Source organism: Aricia agestis, chromosome 4 (genome assembly GCF_905147365.1).
Source record: "Aricia agestis chromosome 4, ilAriAges1.1, whole genome shotgun sequence".
In the NCBI taxonomy this organism is placed as follows: Eukaryota; Metazoa; Arthropoda; class Insecta; order Lepidoptera; family Lycaenidae; genus Aricia; species Aricia agestis.
In genome coordinates, this window is record NC_056409.1 from 7,486,429 (window position 1) to 7,508,015 (window position 21,587).

The 21,587-nt window shown below is 36.3% G+C and overlaps 2 protein-coding genes across 2 annotated transcripts; one reads left to right on the forward strand and one right to left on the reverse strand.

Annotated features, from left to right (window-relative positions):
• Positions 1 to 53: 53 nt before the first annotated feature.
• LOC121726305 (vacuolar-sorting protein SNF8) lies at positions 54 to 1,411 on the reverse strand. The gene is made up of 4 exons (XM_042113600.1): positions 981 to 1,411; positions 697 to 898; positions 460 to 606; positions 54 to 283 (listed from the first exon to the last, which is right to left on the reverse strand). Exons 1-4 carry the CDS (start codon positions 1,246 to 1,248, stop codon positions 142 to 144), a joined length of 759 nt encoding a protein of 252 aa, XP_041969534.1. The 5' UTR covers positions 1,249 to 1,411; the 3' UTR covers positions 54 to 141.
• Positions 1,412 to 1,463: 52 nt separating this feature from the next.
• LOC121726304 lies at positions 1,464 to 11,604 on the forward strand. Its single transcript, XM_042113599.1, has 2 exons — positions 1,464 to 2,328; positions 10,969 to 11,604. The coding sequence occupies exons 1-2, from the start codon at positions 1,975 to 1,977 to the stop codon at positions 11,407 to 11,409; spliced, it is 795 nt and encodes a 264-aa protein (XP_041969533.1). The 5' UTR covers positions 1,464 to 1,974; the 3' UTR covers positions 11,410 to 11,604.
• The last annotated feature ends 9,983 nt before the right edge of the window (positions 11,605 to 21,587 follow it).

The window sequence follows — 21,587 nt, forward strand, 5'->3', positions numbered from 1 at the left end:
TTTTAAAGTTAATGTACTGCTTATTAGTACTTCTATTCAATTCAAAGAATAAATTTTAACCAAATCAAATTTATTACTGTACAACTGTAAAAACATTTTAAGTTTAATTGTAAAGTTCATATATTTTTACTCTGCCATGTTTCATGATGCCGCAGCAGTAACACATTCAGCAAACATACTGGGGAACCAATAAAGCTTTTCATTAACATCCTGTGTATCCAGCCATGCCAAGCCTTCCTTTACCATGTGGTTAAGAGCATTTTCTGCTCTTGTTTCACTCCAACTAGAAACATTTTACTAACTATAAATACTAGCTTTTGTATTTGGAAAAATCTATGGCAGGTTGCTAAAATAAATTCTACCGATTCTATTCAAGAGAACCTTTTAATTCAAGAGAAATTTGGTAGAAATTCTACCAAAAGCAACTACACTAAAGGCAATAATCTATTCTAAGCTTACCCAAGATCTGCTGTTAAAACACTGACTGATAACCAGGCTGTGTTAAGAGAGCTCGCTTTTTGTAACAATAGTGTTTGATCCAAATTTAACTCTCCTGGAATAGATTGAACAAGCCATTTTCCTTTCCCCACTGGCAGTACAGTAAAACTAAAAATATTAATAACCAGTCTTAATGTTTACGCCACACATTTTAGCTATTCTTATTTTACACTTATAAAATGTTTATTTATGTTTTACCCGTTGCCAAAAATTTTTAATTTCTTAACAGCGGCAAGTAAATCTTCGTTTGTAATATCTTGATGTTTCTTTGCTTTGCCTCTTGCTGCAATAAGCCTAGTTCGTAGTTCATCCAGAGTTATAAGACCACCATTCTTGTAATTAGTAGCTAAGCATACTTCTACAATTTGAACTCCTAGTTCATAGTAAAAATCTCCAATTCCTTAAAATATTAAAACATGTTGACTCATTTTAAAAATAATTTTTACGGGTTATTTTAAATATTTTATTAATAATGTGCTCACCTAAAATTGACCAAAATCCTTTGCCAGAAGCCAAAGGATCAACTCCAATTGCAGCACACATTTCTTGAAACTGCCTCCTAAACTGGGCATTTTTCTTAATTTCACTTTTGTGTTTTGTTGCAAACTCCTCTAAATTTTCTCTAAATATCTCTAATTGTTTAGACATTTGTTGAAATTGGTTCTCTTGAATCTCTGAACCTTTTTCTTTATACTTTTCCAACTGTAGTCTTTGTTTTTGGATTGCACCAACACCAGCGTGGCGCCTCATTTTGCTTTAAATATAATATCACGGCTACTTTACACTTTTGCGTAATTTTTAATGAAAACAATCAATTTTCGTAGGTAGGTATCTGAAAACTCTTTGAAAACTCGAACGTGTCGACTTGGTGTCGACTGTCGAGTGTCGAATGTCGATACTCGTTAATCGATTGTCGAATTCACCACAGATTACTATTCAGTAGATTGATTCACTCGAAAATCGAAATGAAGTAGGACATATCATTCTCCTTCTTTCGTTTTTTTTTCATCTGTTTTCATCTATGGATTTTCTTTGGTTTTCGGATTGTGCAGGACGCATCACGCAGGTGATCATAGAGTAACTTATTTAAAGTGCAGGTGATTGTGATTAAGTACGAGAAAGTGTGGTTGATAGTTGATACTGGACAGCGACTGATTACTGCAAGTGATTAGACTTTGGCTGCGTAGTAACGTGATTAAATTTTAGAAGCGTGTTCTATTTTTAGCGAGTGCAAGTGCGAGTAGCTCAGTAGCCACGTCCCGCGCAACCTTCCTTCCCCCTGCGAGTGCGACCTCCATGAGTATAATTATAATATTATGTGTTCTGTGGACTGTGCAAGTTACCGCTGTGCTTACCCCTCGGCCCTCACCCCTCACTCGCAAGTCGCAGCGTGCCTGCCACTAAACAGGTCACTGGTCAGGCAGTGTTTGTTTAGTGTTTAGCTAGCGACGGACGCTCGTGTTATTTTCCAAAAAAATGGCAAAGTGGACCGAAGACATTACCTATAAATTTGTGCAGGAGTATTTAAAATATGAATGCCTTTATAATTGTAAATCCGCTGGCTATAAAAATAAGAGAGCCCGAGATGCGGCACTTTTATGTATAAGTGAAGCTATGAACATACCAGGGTTTGGAAGTAAAGAAGTTTATACTAAAATAAGAAACTTGAAGTCCACATATTCGCAAGAGGTAAAGAAAGTTAGATTGAGTACAAAATCGGGGGCTGGAAGGGATGCGATATATAATCCACGGATAAAATGGTTCAAATTATTTGACGATGCTTTAAAAGCTGTAAAAGTACAGTGCAGTGACTCAGGGGGTAATGTTATGGTAAGTACTAAGTTAAAATATACATATTTTATATTCTTAACTAGCTGATCCGGCAAATGTTGTTTTGCCATATTTATATCTTATATTATCTTTAAACGAGCAATTCTTGTATATATATGATATGTATTTCCGTAATGTCTGGTACCCGTAACACAAGTCTTTCAGGTACTTTAATAGCACGGGGCCAGACTGACGTGGTGTGAAGCGTCCATCCTACTAGTCCTACTATCTTACTATCCTACTTCCTACTAATATTATAAAGGCGAAAGTTCGTTTGGATGTATGGATGTGTGGATGTATGGATGTTTGTTACTCTTTCACGCAAAAACTACTGAACGGATTTTAATGAAACTTTACAATAATATAGCTTATACATCAGAATAACACATAGGCTACAATTTTAACCGACTTTCAAAATGGGGGAGGTGTTATGTTCGTTTTCTTATGTTCGACGATTACTCCGCCGTTTGTTAACCGATTTTCAAAATTTTTCTTTTGGTATAAGTATAGGGTATCATCCCAATTTGGTATTATATTTACAAAAGTGGTGATCTGATGAAGGATCCATAAGTAATCGAGGGAACTCCTCAAAATTTATGAGGAAACATGTGGTGACTTCGGTTTCGTGAGAAGTATTCTAAGCATATGCTACAAACAAGTAAGATTTTGCAAGGAGGTATACCTGGTATACCGTGGTTCGGAAGGTGCCGAGAGAACTCCTGATTCTTTATAGATACAAGTTTGGGAGTTTCGGCGTTGTTTTAAGAACGGAAAGCATATGCTTAGCATAGCATATGCTACATATGCTACTGTGCAAATTACATTTATCATCATCATCACTACTATATTATACCATGCATCGTCCTATGATTATGACTTATGAGCCTATAATGACCCTGTTATTGGTACTTTTCTTTTCTTTACAGATATAGAGTAGACCAAGTGAATGATGTAGGGACATAAGCTATTTTTAATGGGAAAACGTACGGTTTCTGTAAAATTTCTTATTTACGCGGGCGAAGCCGCGCGGGACATCTAGTAGATAATATATAATTATTATTATTAGAGAGTGCCTCCGCTGCCGGCGCCGTTTTCCGAAGTTTGCCGAAGTCACGCGATGATTGCCGAATATGCTGCCGGCGCCTATTCGCAAGCATCGCTTGTGACATCGCAAAATATGACAGGATAATGATCACAAAAACATCAGTCTTGACTCTTGAGCTAAAGGACTATGAAAAGTACAAATAATAAGGTCATAATGTGAGGATGCATATTTTAATGGGCTTATAATTAACTGATCACCAGAAATAGTAACATTTCACAGACAAAAATAGTTAACGATTACCAAAATACAGACCACCATTTTAATGAAAAATGATAACCAAAGATTTAACATCTTAAAGCCAAAAATAGTAAATGTTAGAGAATAGTAAAAGTCTTGAATTATACATTGAGCGATATTTATTCGAGCAGAGTTTTACCTTACATGTCTCAAAGTTAATTACAGAATGAATCAATTATTTTTTTAATAATAAGGCTTTTATACCATTTTACACAAAAGAAACGAACTTCCGTTGACAATTCAAATATAGCAAAATCATAAAGAAATACTTACATTAAAATTAAGAATGGCTAAGAATAAGTTAAGTAGGTACATAATTCTAAATATTAATTAATGTACTTCTCATATTTTAGATAATTTGAGAAGAGGAAGTTATAACGGAAGTAAATAATCCTCCCGCCCATTTATAACCATAAACCTATACTTAACTAACTAATTGTCAAAATCAAGTACCTTACTTATTAATATTTAAAATATAATAATCACTTATTAAAATTATATATAGTGACTAACATAATATACTGATTTAAATAAATAACTATAATATCATGTAGCTTGTCCATTGACATCCGCTAACACTCGGCCATCCTGCATTAGGAGTGTCCCACGACGTTCCCATGGTTTGCTCCCCTGTGCTGTACCAGTGCCAGAACTGCCAGTGGTCTGAAACAGCGGAAGACATCGAAACAGTATTTTGTAAAAAAGAAGTAAAATATAATACATTGATCTCAGAAAAATCTACTAGTATCACATCTCATCTCCAGCCAACACGTGGCATTTCTGAAGCCTAAAGGTAATTTATGCATTTTTATTTTTGTTGTATTGTTATCGGTAACATAATATTTTGTCACGCAGACAATTTTACTATTGTAGTAATTAAATTTAGTTCAATTTTAGAATATTTGTAAAGTCACACAGACTTAGTAGGTCACGTAGACACCGGTCACGTAGACACCGGACACGTAGACACCGGATACGTAGACACCGGTCACGTACACAGCGATCACGTAGCCATCGGTCACATAGACATCGGTCACATAGACATCGGTCACGTAGACGTCCATCACGTAGACGTCCGTCACGTAGACGTCCGTCACGTAGACGTCCGTCACGTAGACGTCCGTCACGTAGACGTCCGTCACGTAGACGTCCGTCACGTAGACGTCCGTCACGTAGACGTCAGTCACGTAGACGCCAGTCACGTAGACGCCAGTCACTAAACGCCAGTCACATAGACGCCAGTCACATAGACACCAGTCACTTAGACGCCAGTCACTTAGACGCCAGTCACTTAGACGCCAGTCACTTAGACGCCAGTCACATAGACACCAGTCACATAGACGCCAGTCACATAGACTTTATTTTAATTTAGAACTAAACTGATGCTTTGACTATGTTTTTAATATTTTTGTAACTGTTTGGTCACAGAGACTTGAATTATGTTAATATTTTTTTTCTTTTAGGTGCAGCTCCGTAACCAGTTTCTTATTAATATCAATTGTGAAGATTATAGAAGTAGAAAAGCTAAAGTGTGATTATTATAAAATAGTTATTAAATTTGTATATAAGTACCTATTCGATTTTGTAAAACCATTGCAAAATTAAAATTTAATATCAATAAAATTTGTTTTCTGTACACATGATACCTACATATTAAATTATTATCTCTAATCGTATTAGTTTTATTACAAAAATTATAAGTCAATCAATTAGATCATCCGTGTCTACTTCAGCATCGCTAGTTGAGCAGTATCAGAAGTCACTGATTTATAAGGCCTTAATACCTCACCCCTTACTACAGCTGAAAACTTCTTACTTTTCAATTTTTGGGTCACTTTGGCATTGGGGTCGTTAGTAGCTCCCCCTTTCCACAATACAAGATCACCGACTGAATATTTCCTACATTTCTTGTGAGTTTTGTCTATATTTCGTAACAGTCATATAATTTCTATCAATTCGGAGTGTTGCTGTCGCCCTTCATTCAGTTAATGCCTGTCGTTGCGAAGTATGGTCACTAGGACCACTGGATGGAATAGCTGGTAATTATTTAGAGTTATCATAGCTAAACATAAGTTTAAACGAAAGCTGAAAGGAAGGAAGTAGTAGAATTAGGTGTATTATTTATACCCCATACTATATCCATTAATTTGTCAACCGAAACAGTTTCATATTTAGACATTTGATCTGGGACTAGCTATAGCGTTAAGAAAGTGTTTTAGTTGCATGTCTTCTGCAAATTGGTTAAGGTATCGGATAGGAGATGCTTTGCCTCTATGTTATTATGCGGACTGGGTTTCTCTAAAGCCTAATATTATTGTGTTGTATTTATGATTTGATCACACAGCCATCCTATATAGATAATAATATTACTATGGATTTGATCACACAGCCATTCTATAGATAATATTATTTGTTGATCTTAGGATTTGATCACACAGCCATCCTTAATCTTATATAGATAATAATATTACTATGGATTTGATCACACAGCCACCCTATAGATAATATTATTATTGTGTTGATTTTAGGATTTGATCACACAGCCATCCTATAGATTCTATGTTGATTTAAGGATTTGATCACACAGCCATCCTATAGATAATAATATTATTGTGTTGATTTTAGAATTTGATCACACAGCCATCCTATAGATAATATTATTATTGTGTTGATTTTAGGATTTGATCACACAGCCATCCTTTATAGATAATAATATTACTATGGATTTGATCACACAGCCATCCTATAGATAATATTATTATTGTGTTGATTTAAGGATTTGATCACACAGCTGTCCTAGTCTTACAAATGATCCTAAGTGATCGGCATGAACGGTGTGCATAGGTACAGGTACTTTTCCTATAGGATGTAAATTTTCTCCTCCAGATTTTCCATAATTACCCTTACCGAAAGCACATTGAATGCAGGAATTGATGAATTTCCTTAGTATATCGGGTCATTTTAAGAAACCAAAACTGTCGTCGAACCCAGGGTGTCATTCACAACAATATCAAAATACGTTCTAATTCTATGGTCTTTCATGTCAGGGGGTCATACTTCTGCAATAAGCCATATTTTGCCAATTTTGGAACAACAAATCGTTCTCCATTTGAGTTTTTTCGGAACAGTATATCCTCTTTAACTACATAAAAATTATTAACTATATTATCAGGGTTGTTCGTATCCCTTTAACTGAGAAATAATATTTTGTAAATTAATATCTAAATGTTAGTAACCAATCAGTTTCCTTAATGACGTAAGTATACTGTTTCGTGACCGGGATTCCTACTAAGAGCGTCTACATGTCTCATTCTATTCCCTGGATGATACTTAATTTGCAGGTCATAATCTTGTATGCTAAGCCACCATAGAGCAATACAAGGAGCAAGATCTTTTGCTAATGGTTGTGCATAACGCTGCACAATCCGAAGATTCCACAACAGCTAATGTTTTTAACACGTTGCTGGACAGTACGGTCATAGCCGTGCAAAATGTACTTCGTTTTGATTGTGACATACCGGCTATAGCCGTACAAATTAACATCAGTCTCGTATTTTGAGTGAGTGTTGTCACATCTGACAAAATAGGAAAAAAATTAGAAACGTATACCTTTGAAAATGTTGGCTTTGACTGACGTAAAACTGAAAAGAATTGAGTGACCGTCTAATACCATTCATCAGTCCATCAGTCACCATCAGTCAAACATAATTCATGATTGACGGAATGAGGGATTTTCATTTATACTTTTTAATTTTAATTTTAAAAATCTTAACTAGATGGCGTAAGGATAAACACTTCTAGATTTTCTATTGGTTCCTCACCGATCTGAAATTATCTGCAGGTTGGCATCACTGACTACATATGGGTTGTGGTTCCAAAAAATATTGTGTCATTAAAAGATGTTGTCAAAACCAAAATGTATAATTCCTGTGACATTTGGTGTGAATATCGGTAAATAGGGCTATTTCTTCCGTGAGTTTTAGCTAAAACATCGTTATAATAACTTTATTATCCTATTCATTGGAATATTATTGCGTCTTTTTCAAATTGAAATGTATCAAGTTTTACATTCTTTTGCCCAGTTTTGTAGCAATTATTGATGGTATTCCCTGGTATTACCGATAGTTGTCTACCCATACGCCATCTAGTTACTGAAATGGAAACTGTTTGACAATCAAATTAAAAATATAGGAAAATCCCTCATTTAATCTCATAGAAATCATGTTCAATCATGCTTGTGTAAGTGTATACGTATAGTTCGACAAGGCTTTAATTGAATGTGTTAATGTCAGTCAATGTGCGCTGCTGGCAGAGTAGACAGAATTATATCTATTGTGCTGCTGGTAAAAGAGAACTGTCAAAAATGACGTTTTTGTATGATAGAAGCATAGACTTAATATATACTGTCGTAAAGACCACCTGACAACCCGAAAATGCGTGACCATTTTCGATCTGTCAATGTGTGCGTGTGCTAGTGATGTATATTTTACTATCGATAGTATAGTATTTTGCTATAGATAGTATAGTCCGTTCGAGTTATTTTACCTGAGTTTCTATAAGAAATAAATAATATGCAACTTTGACAGATTTGTATTTCAAATTAGGTATCATGAATTTTAATTGGCAAAAAAAGGTGACGATTGAAAAGTAGATACACATTTTCTTTTGGAATGATTTTTCAATCGTCGGATATGTTATGACATGAGGTTCTTATATGGGTAAATAATATACACATAACACATTATAAAGTTACTTATTTATTACTCAGGTAAAATCTATCTGGTAAATCAGTCCTTACATTGAAAGTAAACGTTGAAAGTAAACAACACACATAGTATATTATATTTTATTCTTCAATTAAATACATATCATAAAATATCATAATATTTTTTATTATAATTATTTTTAACCGACTTCCAAACAGGAGGAGTCTAGACGTTCGGCTGTGGATATATATTTTTTATGTATGTTCAACGATTACTCCGCCGTTTATGACCCGATTTTCAAATTTTTTCTTTTGTTGTACATTGTATTGTTCCGAGTAGGTATCATGTTCACAAAAATGGTGGTCTGGTGATGGAAACCATGAGAAATCGAGGTGACTCCTTGATATTCAAATGGGAACATATGATGGTCCCAGAAAACGTTCAAAATCTTTCGATTTATAAATTTAAAAAAGTAGTCAAAGAACCTTTTGTGCCAAAACCTATTATAAGGTCAATGATTTCATAAACGATGGCACATCTTGGGAATGCTGAATTACTGCTTGCAAGGCTACTTCTACATGACTTACAATTATTATGTATCTATCTATGTTTACATTGTATAATTTTTAGTTACAGCATTGTAAATTTTATTTTAAAAGATTTTTTTTTTCTCACTTTTTTTTGGTAAAAAGTGGGCCCCGTGCGAGTTTCTTACGCCGGTTCTTCTCGTCGGCTTAGTTCCCGAACCGGTGGTAGGCACCATGTATTCTGAAAATATATTTTATTTTAGATTTGTTCAGAAATAAAGCAATTTTGATTTTGATTTTTTAAAACACCAACTGTAGGTATAGAAAACCTTAAGGACAGCTAAAAAGAGTAAAATTATCATTTTTAAACAAAAAATTAAAACCGACTTCCAAGGTAATGACAATTCTTATTCTGTACTCAGTATTAATTCTGTTTCACAATCTTCATTATTTTGCAATCGGTATCAGCTAACCTAATCGCCAGTTCTCTGACAGAATAGGTATAACTGCAACTTATATACTTAGGACTGGTACCGACTTCAAAATTATGAAGATTGAGTACAGAATAAGGATTATTTAATACTTTTTAGTTCATTTAAGTATAATCTTAAATGAACTAAAAAGCAATAATTGCTTATAATTGCTTATTTTTAATAATTGCTTCAGTAACAAGTGCAACAGTATGTCAAACTTACTGGCACAAATAAAGTTGGGATAGCTCCTTTAACCAAAATAGTATTTATTCTACTTTTTCTTTAAACATTTTCAATGAAATGTTTGCTACATATTGTTGAATTTTTCTTGGGATTCCAACCAACACGCCCAATTAATTTCAGCCATTTTCCTCTTATTAGAGGATCTTGAGAGAATCTGTAAAACAAATGATTATGATATATAAATATAAACCTTCCTCTAGTTTTAGAGTCACTCTATATTATAGTAGTTATATTATATCAGCTATATTATAATATACTATTAGTTAAAATAAGATAATATGTCCTTTTTAGTCCGGCCGCACATTATCCGAATTTGTGATCACTAAAATTCGGACGCCCCGCCCCGCTCATACATTTTGACACGTCAGAAATTCTTTTAGTATGATGGGTCTACAACAAAATTTATGAACAGAGTGCGTTCCGCCGGGCGTCCGAATTTTTCTGATTAGAAATTTCGGATAATGTGCGACCGGGCTTAAGGTGATAAATATAAAGGGTAAATGATTTTTAATTTTAGTTTTATGTTATTGTAAAATATCGATAAGCATATCGATAAATTTGATTCAAGAACTAGCGTATATGTAAAAAATTTTGATGAAAAATGTTTCTTCAAAATTTGTGTAATATAAGAACAATAGTACCTTTAGTTACGCAAAATATGAAAGTAAAAGGGAGGATTCATAATATTTTATTTGAAATAGAGAACTAAAGACAGAATAGAGCAATGGTAGCAATTAGGACATGAAGATTATTTACCTGTGAAATGTATATTTTTCAGGATTATTCTTATGATTTACACTGCAAACAATTACAGCACAAGTCAAAATTTTTAAATATAATAATATTTATTAAAAATAACAAACAAATTGAACAATAAATTGGAAATACCGAAAGGGCATAAAAACGACTGACGACTTTTGACGACCTGTTAAATAAAAGTGGTTACAAAGACTGCCTCTCTCTTTTCCTCTTGTTATAATTCCATAAAGGATTTTCTTCTCTCTCGCACTCTTTGTTGGCATTATAGGTTTATGGATAGAAGCGTGTTTCTTTTCTCGCCACGTTCATAAACAGCCTTGTCAAACTCTACACATATTTTTACACACAGTTGCTCCAATGAGTTTCTAAAATACAACATAGAATATCATTGCAGTTGCTCTATTCCGCTAGGTATATTAACTTATGTAGAAAACACAGCAAAATTTGGCAGCCCGCTGTTAATAAACAGACGCTAATTTTTTGATAGCAATATTATTGAGCTGGTTTACTATAATATACTATTATACTTAAGTATCATATTGTTTTTCTACTTGTTTTGATTTTCAAAATCTCAATTTATTGCTTTACAGCAGCTGGATTCTTGTGAAATACTTGACGAAGATGAGTCTTACACATCCCAGCCCGATCCATTAGCTGAAAAAAATAAGCCCGACCCTGACGCTACACCTGAATTTGAAGATGAAGAAAGAAATTCCCCTATTCCTCGTAAAAGGACAGCACGGGAAACAATCAATACACGCATGCCAACAGAAACAGAAACAGAGTTTGATATATTCGGGAAAAGTGTAGCTGCTCATCTTAAAAGTTTGCCAATCCACAAAGCAATAGAAGGACAGATGTTTATCCAAAATTATCTTTGCAATTTACGTCTGGAAGAAATGGGCCACGGAACATCTAATTACACATATAGCCCGTCACCAAATTTTAAGTACAAGTCTTCACCATCACCGACTAACACACTGCCACCACGACACTCTCCTTACACAAAACCACAAGAAGAATCTCCTTAAACACAACCACCAGGAGACTCTACTTACACACAACCACCACGGTCCACGAGACTCTACTAACACATAACCACCAGGACTCTACTTACTCACAACCACCAGGAGACTTATACACAACCACTACGAGACTCTCCATACACACAACAACCACGAGACTCTACTTAAGCGGGGAATTGACTACTGGGCTGCCCGCTACAGGCCGCCCGTCACGGGCAGGTCTGTCGCATGCCTGCTCGTCAATTCCTAGGTACGGCACGGCAACGGCACAGACATGCCCGTTGGCCCGTGCCCGCATCCTGCCCGCGAGATCGCATTTTTCCCGCGAGCCCGTCGTCTTTCGCGCTTTGGAGAGCGACTGGAGTGCACTTAAAATATTATTTTGAAAAATATTATTGTAAGCAATAAAAACACTAAACTTAGGACACGGACGTAAAATATTTTTTTTATGTCCGTGACTTAGGAATGAAGGAACAAAAACAATTTTGACATTCGTTTATTTCCGTTTACCGGTCGTATCACTCGTATCCTTGTTTGTAGAAAGTTAAAAGCAAGCACCGATCTACGTAATGCCGCTAACACAGCGAACTTATTGAAAAATCCAAAGAAATCAATGCCAATGCTGATCTATCATTTATTACAAAGAAGATTGAGTCCATGAGTCCACGACCGAGCTGCAGCCCTCTATCTATCTATTCGACTGACTTGCCTGTTCTGTGTGTGTTCAATAGGGGCAAGCGGCAGACTTGTGCCAGACCGGGCGGCCCGCGGGCAGCCCGGTAGTGAATTCCCCGCTTTACACACAACTACCAGAAGATTCTCCTTATACAACAACCACAACATTTTTCTACACCAGATAAGGCATCTATTATACGCAAGCGACAGTCAATGGAGAATGTTACTAGGTATGCCAAATTGCTTGAAATTTTATCACAGTAAAGCCTGTATGTATACAAATACACTAGTTTTTGTTACAGTAAAAATACCTACTAGTTTTGATTTTATAGGCATTCAAAGTTTCGAAAAATATTGATTCCCGCTAACAGTCCCGCGACCGCTTGTGACGTCATATCAAAATTCCGCCGCGCGGGCCCCATACAATAAACGTGATTTTTTGCTCTATCTCAACAACGGCAACAGGTAGGCACTTTAAATTTTCATCGAGGTCTTAATTATATGTGTACTTTAATAATTAATAATAATATTATAATAATATAAAAAATTAAGGGGGGCTCCCATACAAAAATCACAATTTTTGGCCTATTTTGCTCTATAACGGTATGTGTATTCATGAGCGAGTCCGATTAGTAAAAAAGTACAAATAAATAATCGGCCAAGTGCGAATCGGACTGGCGCGCGAAGAGTTCCGTACCGCTACAGTGATTTTTGTGTTAAATTATGTACATTGCTCATATTTTTATTTTATACTTTACGGTTATTGTAGGAATCCGTCTACTTCAGTTTTTACCCAACTACGGCGAAGCAAAAAGGAAGGTTATGATTTTGGCCTGTATGTATGTATGGATGGATATGGATGTTCATCTGTTCCCTCGTAACTTTAAAACTACTTAACGCATTTGGACAAATGAGGTGTCGTTAGAAGCCTCTTGACTGTCCGCTGGTTATAGGCTACATGACATCACGTTAAATTGACTAGCACCATCTAGGGGACTGAAAGTAAAGAACAAAAAAAATATTTTTCCTGACAATGTCGTGTGGAGTATCAAAAGAAAGAGCTTTATTAGCAAATTTTCAAATATGGAAACATTATTATCAATTTCTCACGGGTTTACGAGCAATCACCTGATAATTGCAAGAATTCATAAATCATTTCAATACAATATCTATACAAATACATCCTACTTCCTACTAATATTATAAAGGCGAAAGGACATCATTCACGTTTCATACATTTTTGGACCAAAAAATGAAAGTGCCGGCCAAAAAGAAAAATTCGATATTCGGATAGAATACACAATCCCTAACATTTTTTACTATGACGTCCAATCGGTGCGCCCAATGGTTACGTGGTAATAAGATAAAAAATAAAATATTTTTTTATTTCATTCTTTGGTGATATATATTTATTTCATTCTATGGAACTTAGTGAAACCATTTTTATTTGTCTGCTGCGACGGTCACATAATAGAAGTTTCAGGTCCACACGCTGCTATTTCTTCAGATGCGCAGGTAATGCAGAATATTGCTGAAAATGAAAGTGATCATGGCGATGGATTATTCCAATGGTTTTATCGAAGCGGGGACGTATTTATTTTGGACCGTGGGTTCTGAGATGCAGTATCCCATTCTTGAAGAAAATGGTTACACGGTGAAAATTCCGGAGACAAAGCATCCAGGAGCATCGCAACTAACCACGGAACAAGCAAACAAGTCACGCCTTGTTACTATTTGCCGCTGGGTTGTGGAAGTAGTGAATGGCCGATTTAAACGAGATTTCCGCCTGCTGAGAAACGTGCATATTAATATAACATTGCACTATATGTTTGAATATTTTAGAATCGCAGCAGCATTAATAAATGCTTATGGATGTGTGGATGTGTGGATGTATGGATGTTTGTTACTCTTTCACGCAAAAAATACTTAACGGATTTTAATGAAACTTTACAATAATAGAGCTTATACATCAGAATAACACATAGGCTACAATTTTAATCGACTTTCAAAATGGGGGAGGTGTTATATTCGTTTTCTTATGTTCAACGATTACTCCGCCATTTGTTAACCGATTTTAAAAATGTTTCTTTTGGTATGTAGGGTATCATCCCGGTTTGGTATTACATTCACAAAAGTGGTGATCTGATGAAGGATCCATAAGTAATCGAGGGAACTCCTCAAAATTTATGAGGAAACATGTGGTGACTTCGGTTTCGTGAGAAGTATTCTAAGCATAATATGCTACAAACAAGTAAGATTTTGCAAGGAGGTATAACTGGTATACCGTGGTTCGGAAGGTGTTGAGAGAACTCCTGATTCTTTATAGATACAAGTTTGGGAGGAGCGGCGTTGTTTTAAGAACGCATATGCTACTATGCAAATTACATTCATCATCATGATCATCACTACCATAATATTATACCATGCATCATCCTATGATTATGAGCCTTTTCATAGTCTTTTAGATCGAGGCTCGAGTTTGTCAAGTGAAAATTTAAAAAATCTATAAGTACTTAATATTATAAACCTGAAGAGTATGTTTGCTTGAATGCGCTTATCTCAGGAACTACAGGTCGATTTAAAAACTTATTTCAGTGTTAGATATCTCATTTATCGAGTAAGGCTATAGGCTATATTATATTATCACGCTATGACTAATACGACCGAAGAAACTCAGGAAAATCTGGTAAAAACGGGGAAAATATTAGAAAGGGTTTATCTCACGAACTACTGGAGCAATTTTTATAGCAATATTTGGTACTTATATAGAGTAGACCACGTGAAAGGAGTATTTATAGCTATTTTTATTCGAAAATGTACGGTTTCTGTGAAATTCGTAATTTACGCGGGCAAAGCCGCGCGGGACATCTAGTATTATAATAAAATCGGGATCAGAGGGGGGGATGGGAATAGGAAGGGGAGGGTGTAGGAGAGGGGTCGGAGGTAAATGTTGCATATATCAAAATGGTGTGGGGGGCTTCGCCTCTGGCCTTTACCAAACCTCCCCACCTGGAAATATTGTCGCGTCGTCAGTGTTGAGTTTTGATAGGAACGAAGTTAAAAATTAAAGTCAAATTATTGTACCCTAAACTAAACATACACTTTTACAAACTTAGGTGTCAACCGAACACATAAAAGATTATAACATAAAAATGGCTATAAAAGACAGGAACGATAAAGTCCTAAGCCACATGGCGGGTAGATTCGACACAGAACGATATCTCTTTAACACCCTAGAAATTCCACCCAGCTTGAGTGACCCCTCTCCACCAAACCAATGTCACAACATCTAAAGGCAAAGGGTGGAGCAGCATAAAATCTAAGGAAATCGGAAAATGTCGGACCTACTGTCCGCCACACCGACTAGGACCTCACCGTTCAAAACATTAATATTATTATTATGTACTAAATAACAAAATAACAAAAAAAGGATATGGACGGCCACAATTTTATAATAAAAAAAAAAAACACACTTTTTGAGTATCATTAATTAATTACCATGTCCTCCACATGCTCGGCCCTCGGCCGGAGCTTGGGGGGGCTGCTACCCTAAACTAAACACACACTTTTTGACTATCATTTAATTACCCATATGAAGGGCTTGGGCTGCGCCCCCCCAAACCCCTCCTCCCTCGTGGAAGTGTTATCGCGTCGTTATTGTTGAGTTTTGATTCTCCTTTTAAGGAACAAAGTTATAAATTATTAAAAGTAAAATTATTGTACCCTAAACTAAACATACACTTTTTGACTATCATTTAATTGCCTACATGGAGGGCTTGGCTGGAACTTGGGGGGGCTGCGTCCCCCCTAACCCCCCCTCCCTCGTGGAAGTGTTATCGCGTCATTATTGTTGAGTTTTGATTCTCCTTTTGTAGGAAGAAAGTTATAAATTAAAAATGAAATAATTGTACCCTAAACTAAACATATTACACTTTTTGACTATTATATATACTCATTTAATTACGTATATGGAGGGCTTGGGCTTTGGCCGGAACTTGGAGGGGCGCAGCCCCCCCAAACCCCTCCTCCCTCGTGGAAGTGTTATTTTTTTTTATTAAATAAGGGGGCAAACGAGCAAACGGGTCACCTGATGGTAAGCAACTACCGTCGCCCATGGACACTCGCAACATCAGAAGAGCTGCAGGTGCGTTGCCGGCCTTTTAATTGGGTATATGCTCTTTTCTTGAAGGTTTGCAGGTCGTATCGGTCCGGAAATACTGCTGGTGACAGTTCATTCCAGAGTCTTACAGTGCGCGGCAGAAAGTTACGCGAAAAACGCACTGTGGAAGACTGCCACTCATCAAGGTGATGAGGATGGTATGTTTTTCGCATGGGGCGATAGCGAAAAGTTGCAGGTGGAGGATGATTCCGAACAATTCCTCAGAGCACTCCCCGCGATACAACCGATAGAGGATGCAGAGTGAAGCAACATTTTGGCGTAATTCCAGGGGGTCCAAGCTGTTTGAAACACTATGGCAGTCAACAATTCGAGCAGCCCTTCGTTGGATCGATCCAGAGTGAGCAGTTGGTATTTTGGCGCCCCTGCCCAGAGGTGAGAACAATATTCCATATGAGGCCGAACCTGCGCCTTGTAGAGTTGTAGGCGTTGGTCCGGACTGAAGTACTGTCTCGCTCTGTTAAGAACGCCAAGCTTCTTCGAGGCTACTTTGGCCTTACCCTCAAGGTGATATCGGAACTGGACTTCGCTCGATATGTTGACGCCAAGTATCTCTATGCTAGGGGAGATGGTTAAAGATGTGCCCTCGAAACGAGGATAAACGACCATTGGTGACTTTTTAGTGGTGAACGCGCAGACTTGTGTCTTGGCGGGGTTGAATTGGACTAAGTTACGTCTACCCCATTCAGAGACCTTCTCCAATGAATTCTCCACCTTAGACACAAGTTCGTTTCGACTCTCAGTGACATTTTGCCGAGAAATATTAGGGGAGCCGGTATATACAGCATCACCCGTACTATTATCCGCATAGCAATGAATGCCTTTGGTTTGTAACATGTCATTAATATGCAGTATGAATAGAGTAGGCGATAGCACACAGCCCTGAGGGACACCAGCATTAACAGACTGAGTTTCCGAGCATTCGCCGTCAACTACGACCTTTATGCTTCTGTCTGCTAAGAAACTAGTGACCCACTTACATAATTTCTCGGGCAGCCCGTATGATGGAAGCTTTGATAGCAGCGCTTTATGCCAAACCCGATCGAAGGCCTTCGCAATGTCCAAACTAACAGCCAATGCCTCTCTTTTCGACTCAATTGCCTGAGCCCAACGATGAGTCAGGTATGCCAAGAGATCACCAGCCGAGCGACCCTTACGAAACCCGTATTGTTTATCGCTTAGCAATCCCTGGCCGTCCAAGTATCGAAGAAGCTGGCTATTGATAATGGATTCCATTATCTTCGAGAAGAGAGAGGTTATAGCGATTGGTCTGTAGTTGGAAGGATTTGAGCGATCACCTTTTTTGGGATCCATTCAATCAATCCATTTTGTCACGTAAACGCTATTCTAACGCAAATAAAAAGATAAAAATATAAAAAAATGATTTTATACTTTTTTTCACATTGTCCCGCTTTAGACTGAAGAATCCCGCTTTTTTTCTCAAAAAGTTTCAAAGTCCCGACTTGGCACAAAAAAAATCTGGCAACGCTGATACTAATTGATAGAAACCGTTTTATTCTTAGAAACTCAAATAAACTCGGTCACTTTTTTACAAGGGCTTAGTAATACCTACTTCATACCTTAGATATCGACGGTGGAAAGGCAAAAGTTACCAAGCGACACTAGGGGTCAAAATGAGTTATTTAAATATTCGGAATCAGCGAATTTTTCTCTATCGATTGGTCTTAGTCCCATGTCTCTAGGAGCACTTTTGATGTCGCTTAGGAACTCCGTGGAAACGGGTATTTTTCTTATTTTCGGCGACCAAGCGACAACTTTTTGACACCTTTTTAAAAAGTAGGCACTTGGTAATATCTACATGTTTTTTTTTTACTTGGTAATTTTTGGCTTTACACGTTTTTAATTCAAACTGCAGTTAGTAATTTGTGCCTTTCCACTGATGGTATAAATTAGGTACTTGGTACGTTTTACCTATAATACATTTATTTATTTTTGGTATTTCGGACTTTTTTACAAACCCTTAAGATATTTTTTCTGTCGTTAAGTATTTTTTAACAAACCGTAATTATATCAAAAATTCGATATTATAGTAAATTTTACTCGCCGAAACTAAGATAATATGTGGCGCTTGGTAACCTTTTACCTGCCGTTTTATCTATAAATTTTGTAACTTGGATACCAATTGCTGAAATAATTATTTAATTTTAAATGTGGTTAGCCCAAACAAACACTTGACGCGTTGTCGCTTGTCGCCGCTGTAAATCATACCTAATATGGTGGATAGTAACGGTTTTTTCGATCAGTCGTAGTTCCACTGTCGCTTAGGCAACCAGCGTGCGCGCTCTCGCGCATTTCCTTACTACTGTTTTGTACGGTACGACACTTGGTATCTATTAAAATTATTATTTTCAAGCTAATTTGATTTTTTGAGTTTTCTGTTTTGAATATAAGAACTTACCGATGTGGTAAGTTCTTATATCTATACTAGTCTATACTAATATTATAAATGCGAAAGTATCTCTGTCTGTCTGTCTCGCTTTCACGCCAAAACTACTGAACCGATTGCAATGAAATTTTGTACACAGTTATTCTAGAGTCTGAGAAAGGACATAGGCTACATTTTGATGTGGGAAAATATCTTATTTCCATCAAAATATCGATGAAAATTAATTCGCATTGCGCGTGGCCAGCGCTCATCCCGGGGGTCCTGGGTTCGAGTCCCGCAGGCGGAACAAAAAGTTTTCAATGTTCCTGGGTCTTGGATGTGTATTAAAATAATATTTCAAAAATCTTAAATATATTTTATGTATAATATTATAAAAAATCCAGAAATATATCGATGCAATGAACATTTTAGTTCTAATACGATTCAACAGATGGCGTTTTATTTTTTACTTCATTGTAACATAGAACTAATTATACTTATTAGTTATTATGTTTTTGTTTATAGTTTTAATACGTTAGAATATTATGTTTAATAATATTATCACTTGGTATAATAATAATCAATCTATCTTATCTTATAGAACTCCTACTGCATTTCTAAGGAGTTCGAGTGTACCGTGTTGGCCTATATTTCATCCAGAAAATATATCAATGCAATCAACATTTCAATTCTAATATATGAAAACAGATGGCGCTTTATTTTTACTTCATTATTGTAACTCTATACTAATATTATAAATGCGAAAGTATCTCTGTCGGTCTGTCAGTCTCGCTTTCACGCCAAACGCCAAAACTACCGAACCGATTGTAATGAAATTTTGTATACAGATAGTCTAAAGCCTGAGAAAGGACATAGGCTACTTTTTTACTGGAAAAAAGGGTTTTTGTTGACATCGCGCGCTATAAACTGAAGTCCACGCGGACGAAGTCGCGGGCAACAGCTAGTTAACAATATTTCTTATTGTATAGGTAACTATACTAGTATACAGTGTGTAACAAAAATAAGTGATAATACTTTAGGGTGTGTACGTGTTCCTTGTAGAGAGTTCACTGTTAAAGTAGCAGCTCTGAAAGACGAAATTTTTTTTTCACTTTTGTATGGGCAATGGCTCGAGCGTCACGAGTTTCCCCATACAAAAGTGAAAAAATTTTTTTGGTATTTCGGCGCTGCTACTTTCACAGTGAACTCTCTACAAGGAACACGTACACACCCTAAAGTATTATCACTTATTTTTGTTACACCCTGTATAATATATGATATATCTACAGTGTGTAACAAAAATAAGTGATAATACTTTAGGGTGTGTACGTGTTCTTTATAGAGAGTTCACTGTGAAAGTAGCAGCTCTGAAAGACGAACATTTTTTTTTCACTTTTGTTTTGGCAAGAGCCCCAGCGTCACGAGTTTCCCCATACAAAAGTGAAAAAAAATTTTGGTCTTTCAGCGCTGCTACTTTCACAGTAATATCTCTGCAAGGAACACGTACACACCCTAAAGTATTATCACTTGTTTTTATTACATCCTGTATATACATATAATATTTATTGTATATGAGTATTTATTTTTTTTATTTATTTTATTGAACTTTGTTATCTTTCAACAACTGATTAATTTTTATCTTTAGAGAAGAATTCTTCCAGGGAGTAAAAATTGCAAATTCAGCTTCCAAAAGTGTTCCCGTTTCAGACAGCACAACGTTTAATACTTCTTTGAGTACTTATTCCAATTGCAAACGCACTTCACGATGTTCGTCCATATCACTGAGCTAATACAACCATAATATACTGTAATACTCGCTAGTCGACGGCTACTGCCTACTACTAAACAGAGCCACTTAACAAGAATTGGACACTAACTACTAGTAACTGCACTCCACCTGCCATGCCACCTGCACTCGCACTAATTAAAGTGAATACAGCCTTTACGGTTTTACCTATAGCGAGATGCCGGATGCGTATAGATAGGACTAGCTGTAGACGCATCACCCTGATGCAAAGTGACTGAAGCGGTCTATGTACCGGTATGGGGGTGATACTGATATGAGTAAAGGTAAGTAAGACGCAGAGAATCATACAGAACGAAACCAGAAATAAGATTTATTCTCAACGCTAAGCCCATTATAAATTAATAGTTCAATTGTCATACTAAGGATACGTAATAACTAATAAGTAATAATAACCTATCCAGTATCCTGTGATTAGTCTATCGTTACTTGTTATTTTGAGCTCTGCCTATTCTAATATAGGTACTTAATTCAGCCTTTGGTTTTAACTTCCAAGTTCCAAGTCCTAACTCCTAACTACGAGTAAGTTTCGTAAGTTTATATGTAACTCCAAATAAGTTAGCTGAGGTTCCCGTTAGTACCTCTGCCCTGATGTTCGAAAGGATCTAAAGCCAGCTTTATCACATAGATAAGCCTTATTTATTATTAATAAATATTAAATAATAATAAAATTACTTTACAAGCTAACGTAAGTCTAACTTAACTTTTGAGCATTCTCTATTTCAGATATTGACTAAGCCGGCCAAGACTAACCTATATCATAGCTTTATTTTGCAATTTAGCCCACCCCTTCGTGCTCCAAACTCCAACTCAAAAATCATCATATGTTAGTTTACTGTAATTTGTAAATAAGATAAAATATAAATATTATCATCTCCCCGTGGAGAAAGCCAGTCGAATGCGATTGAGCTGACCGCAGGCTGACCAGGCTTGCACGAGAAAAAAAACTCTTTCAGAGCTGCTACTTTCACAGTGAAGTGCGAACTATCAACTAGGTACATTACTACATACGTACTTACATATTATAATGGTACGCATAATGTTACTCTGTTTAAGCGTGGTTCTATATAGCCATTCAAAATCGATAATAATAAAATGTACATTTAAATATTTTTATACTAAAAAAAACTAAATCAATGTAC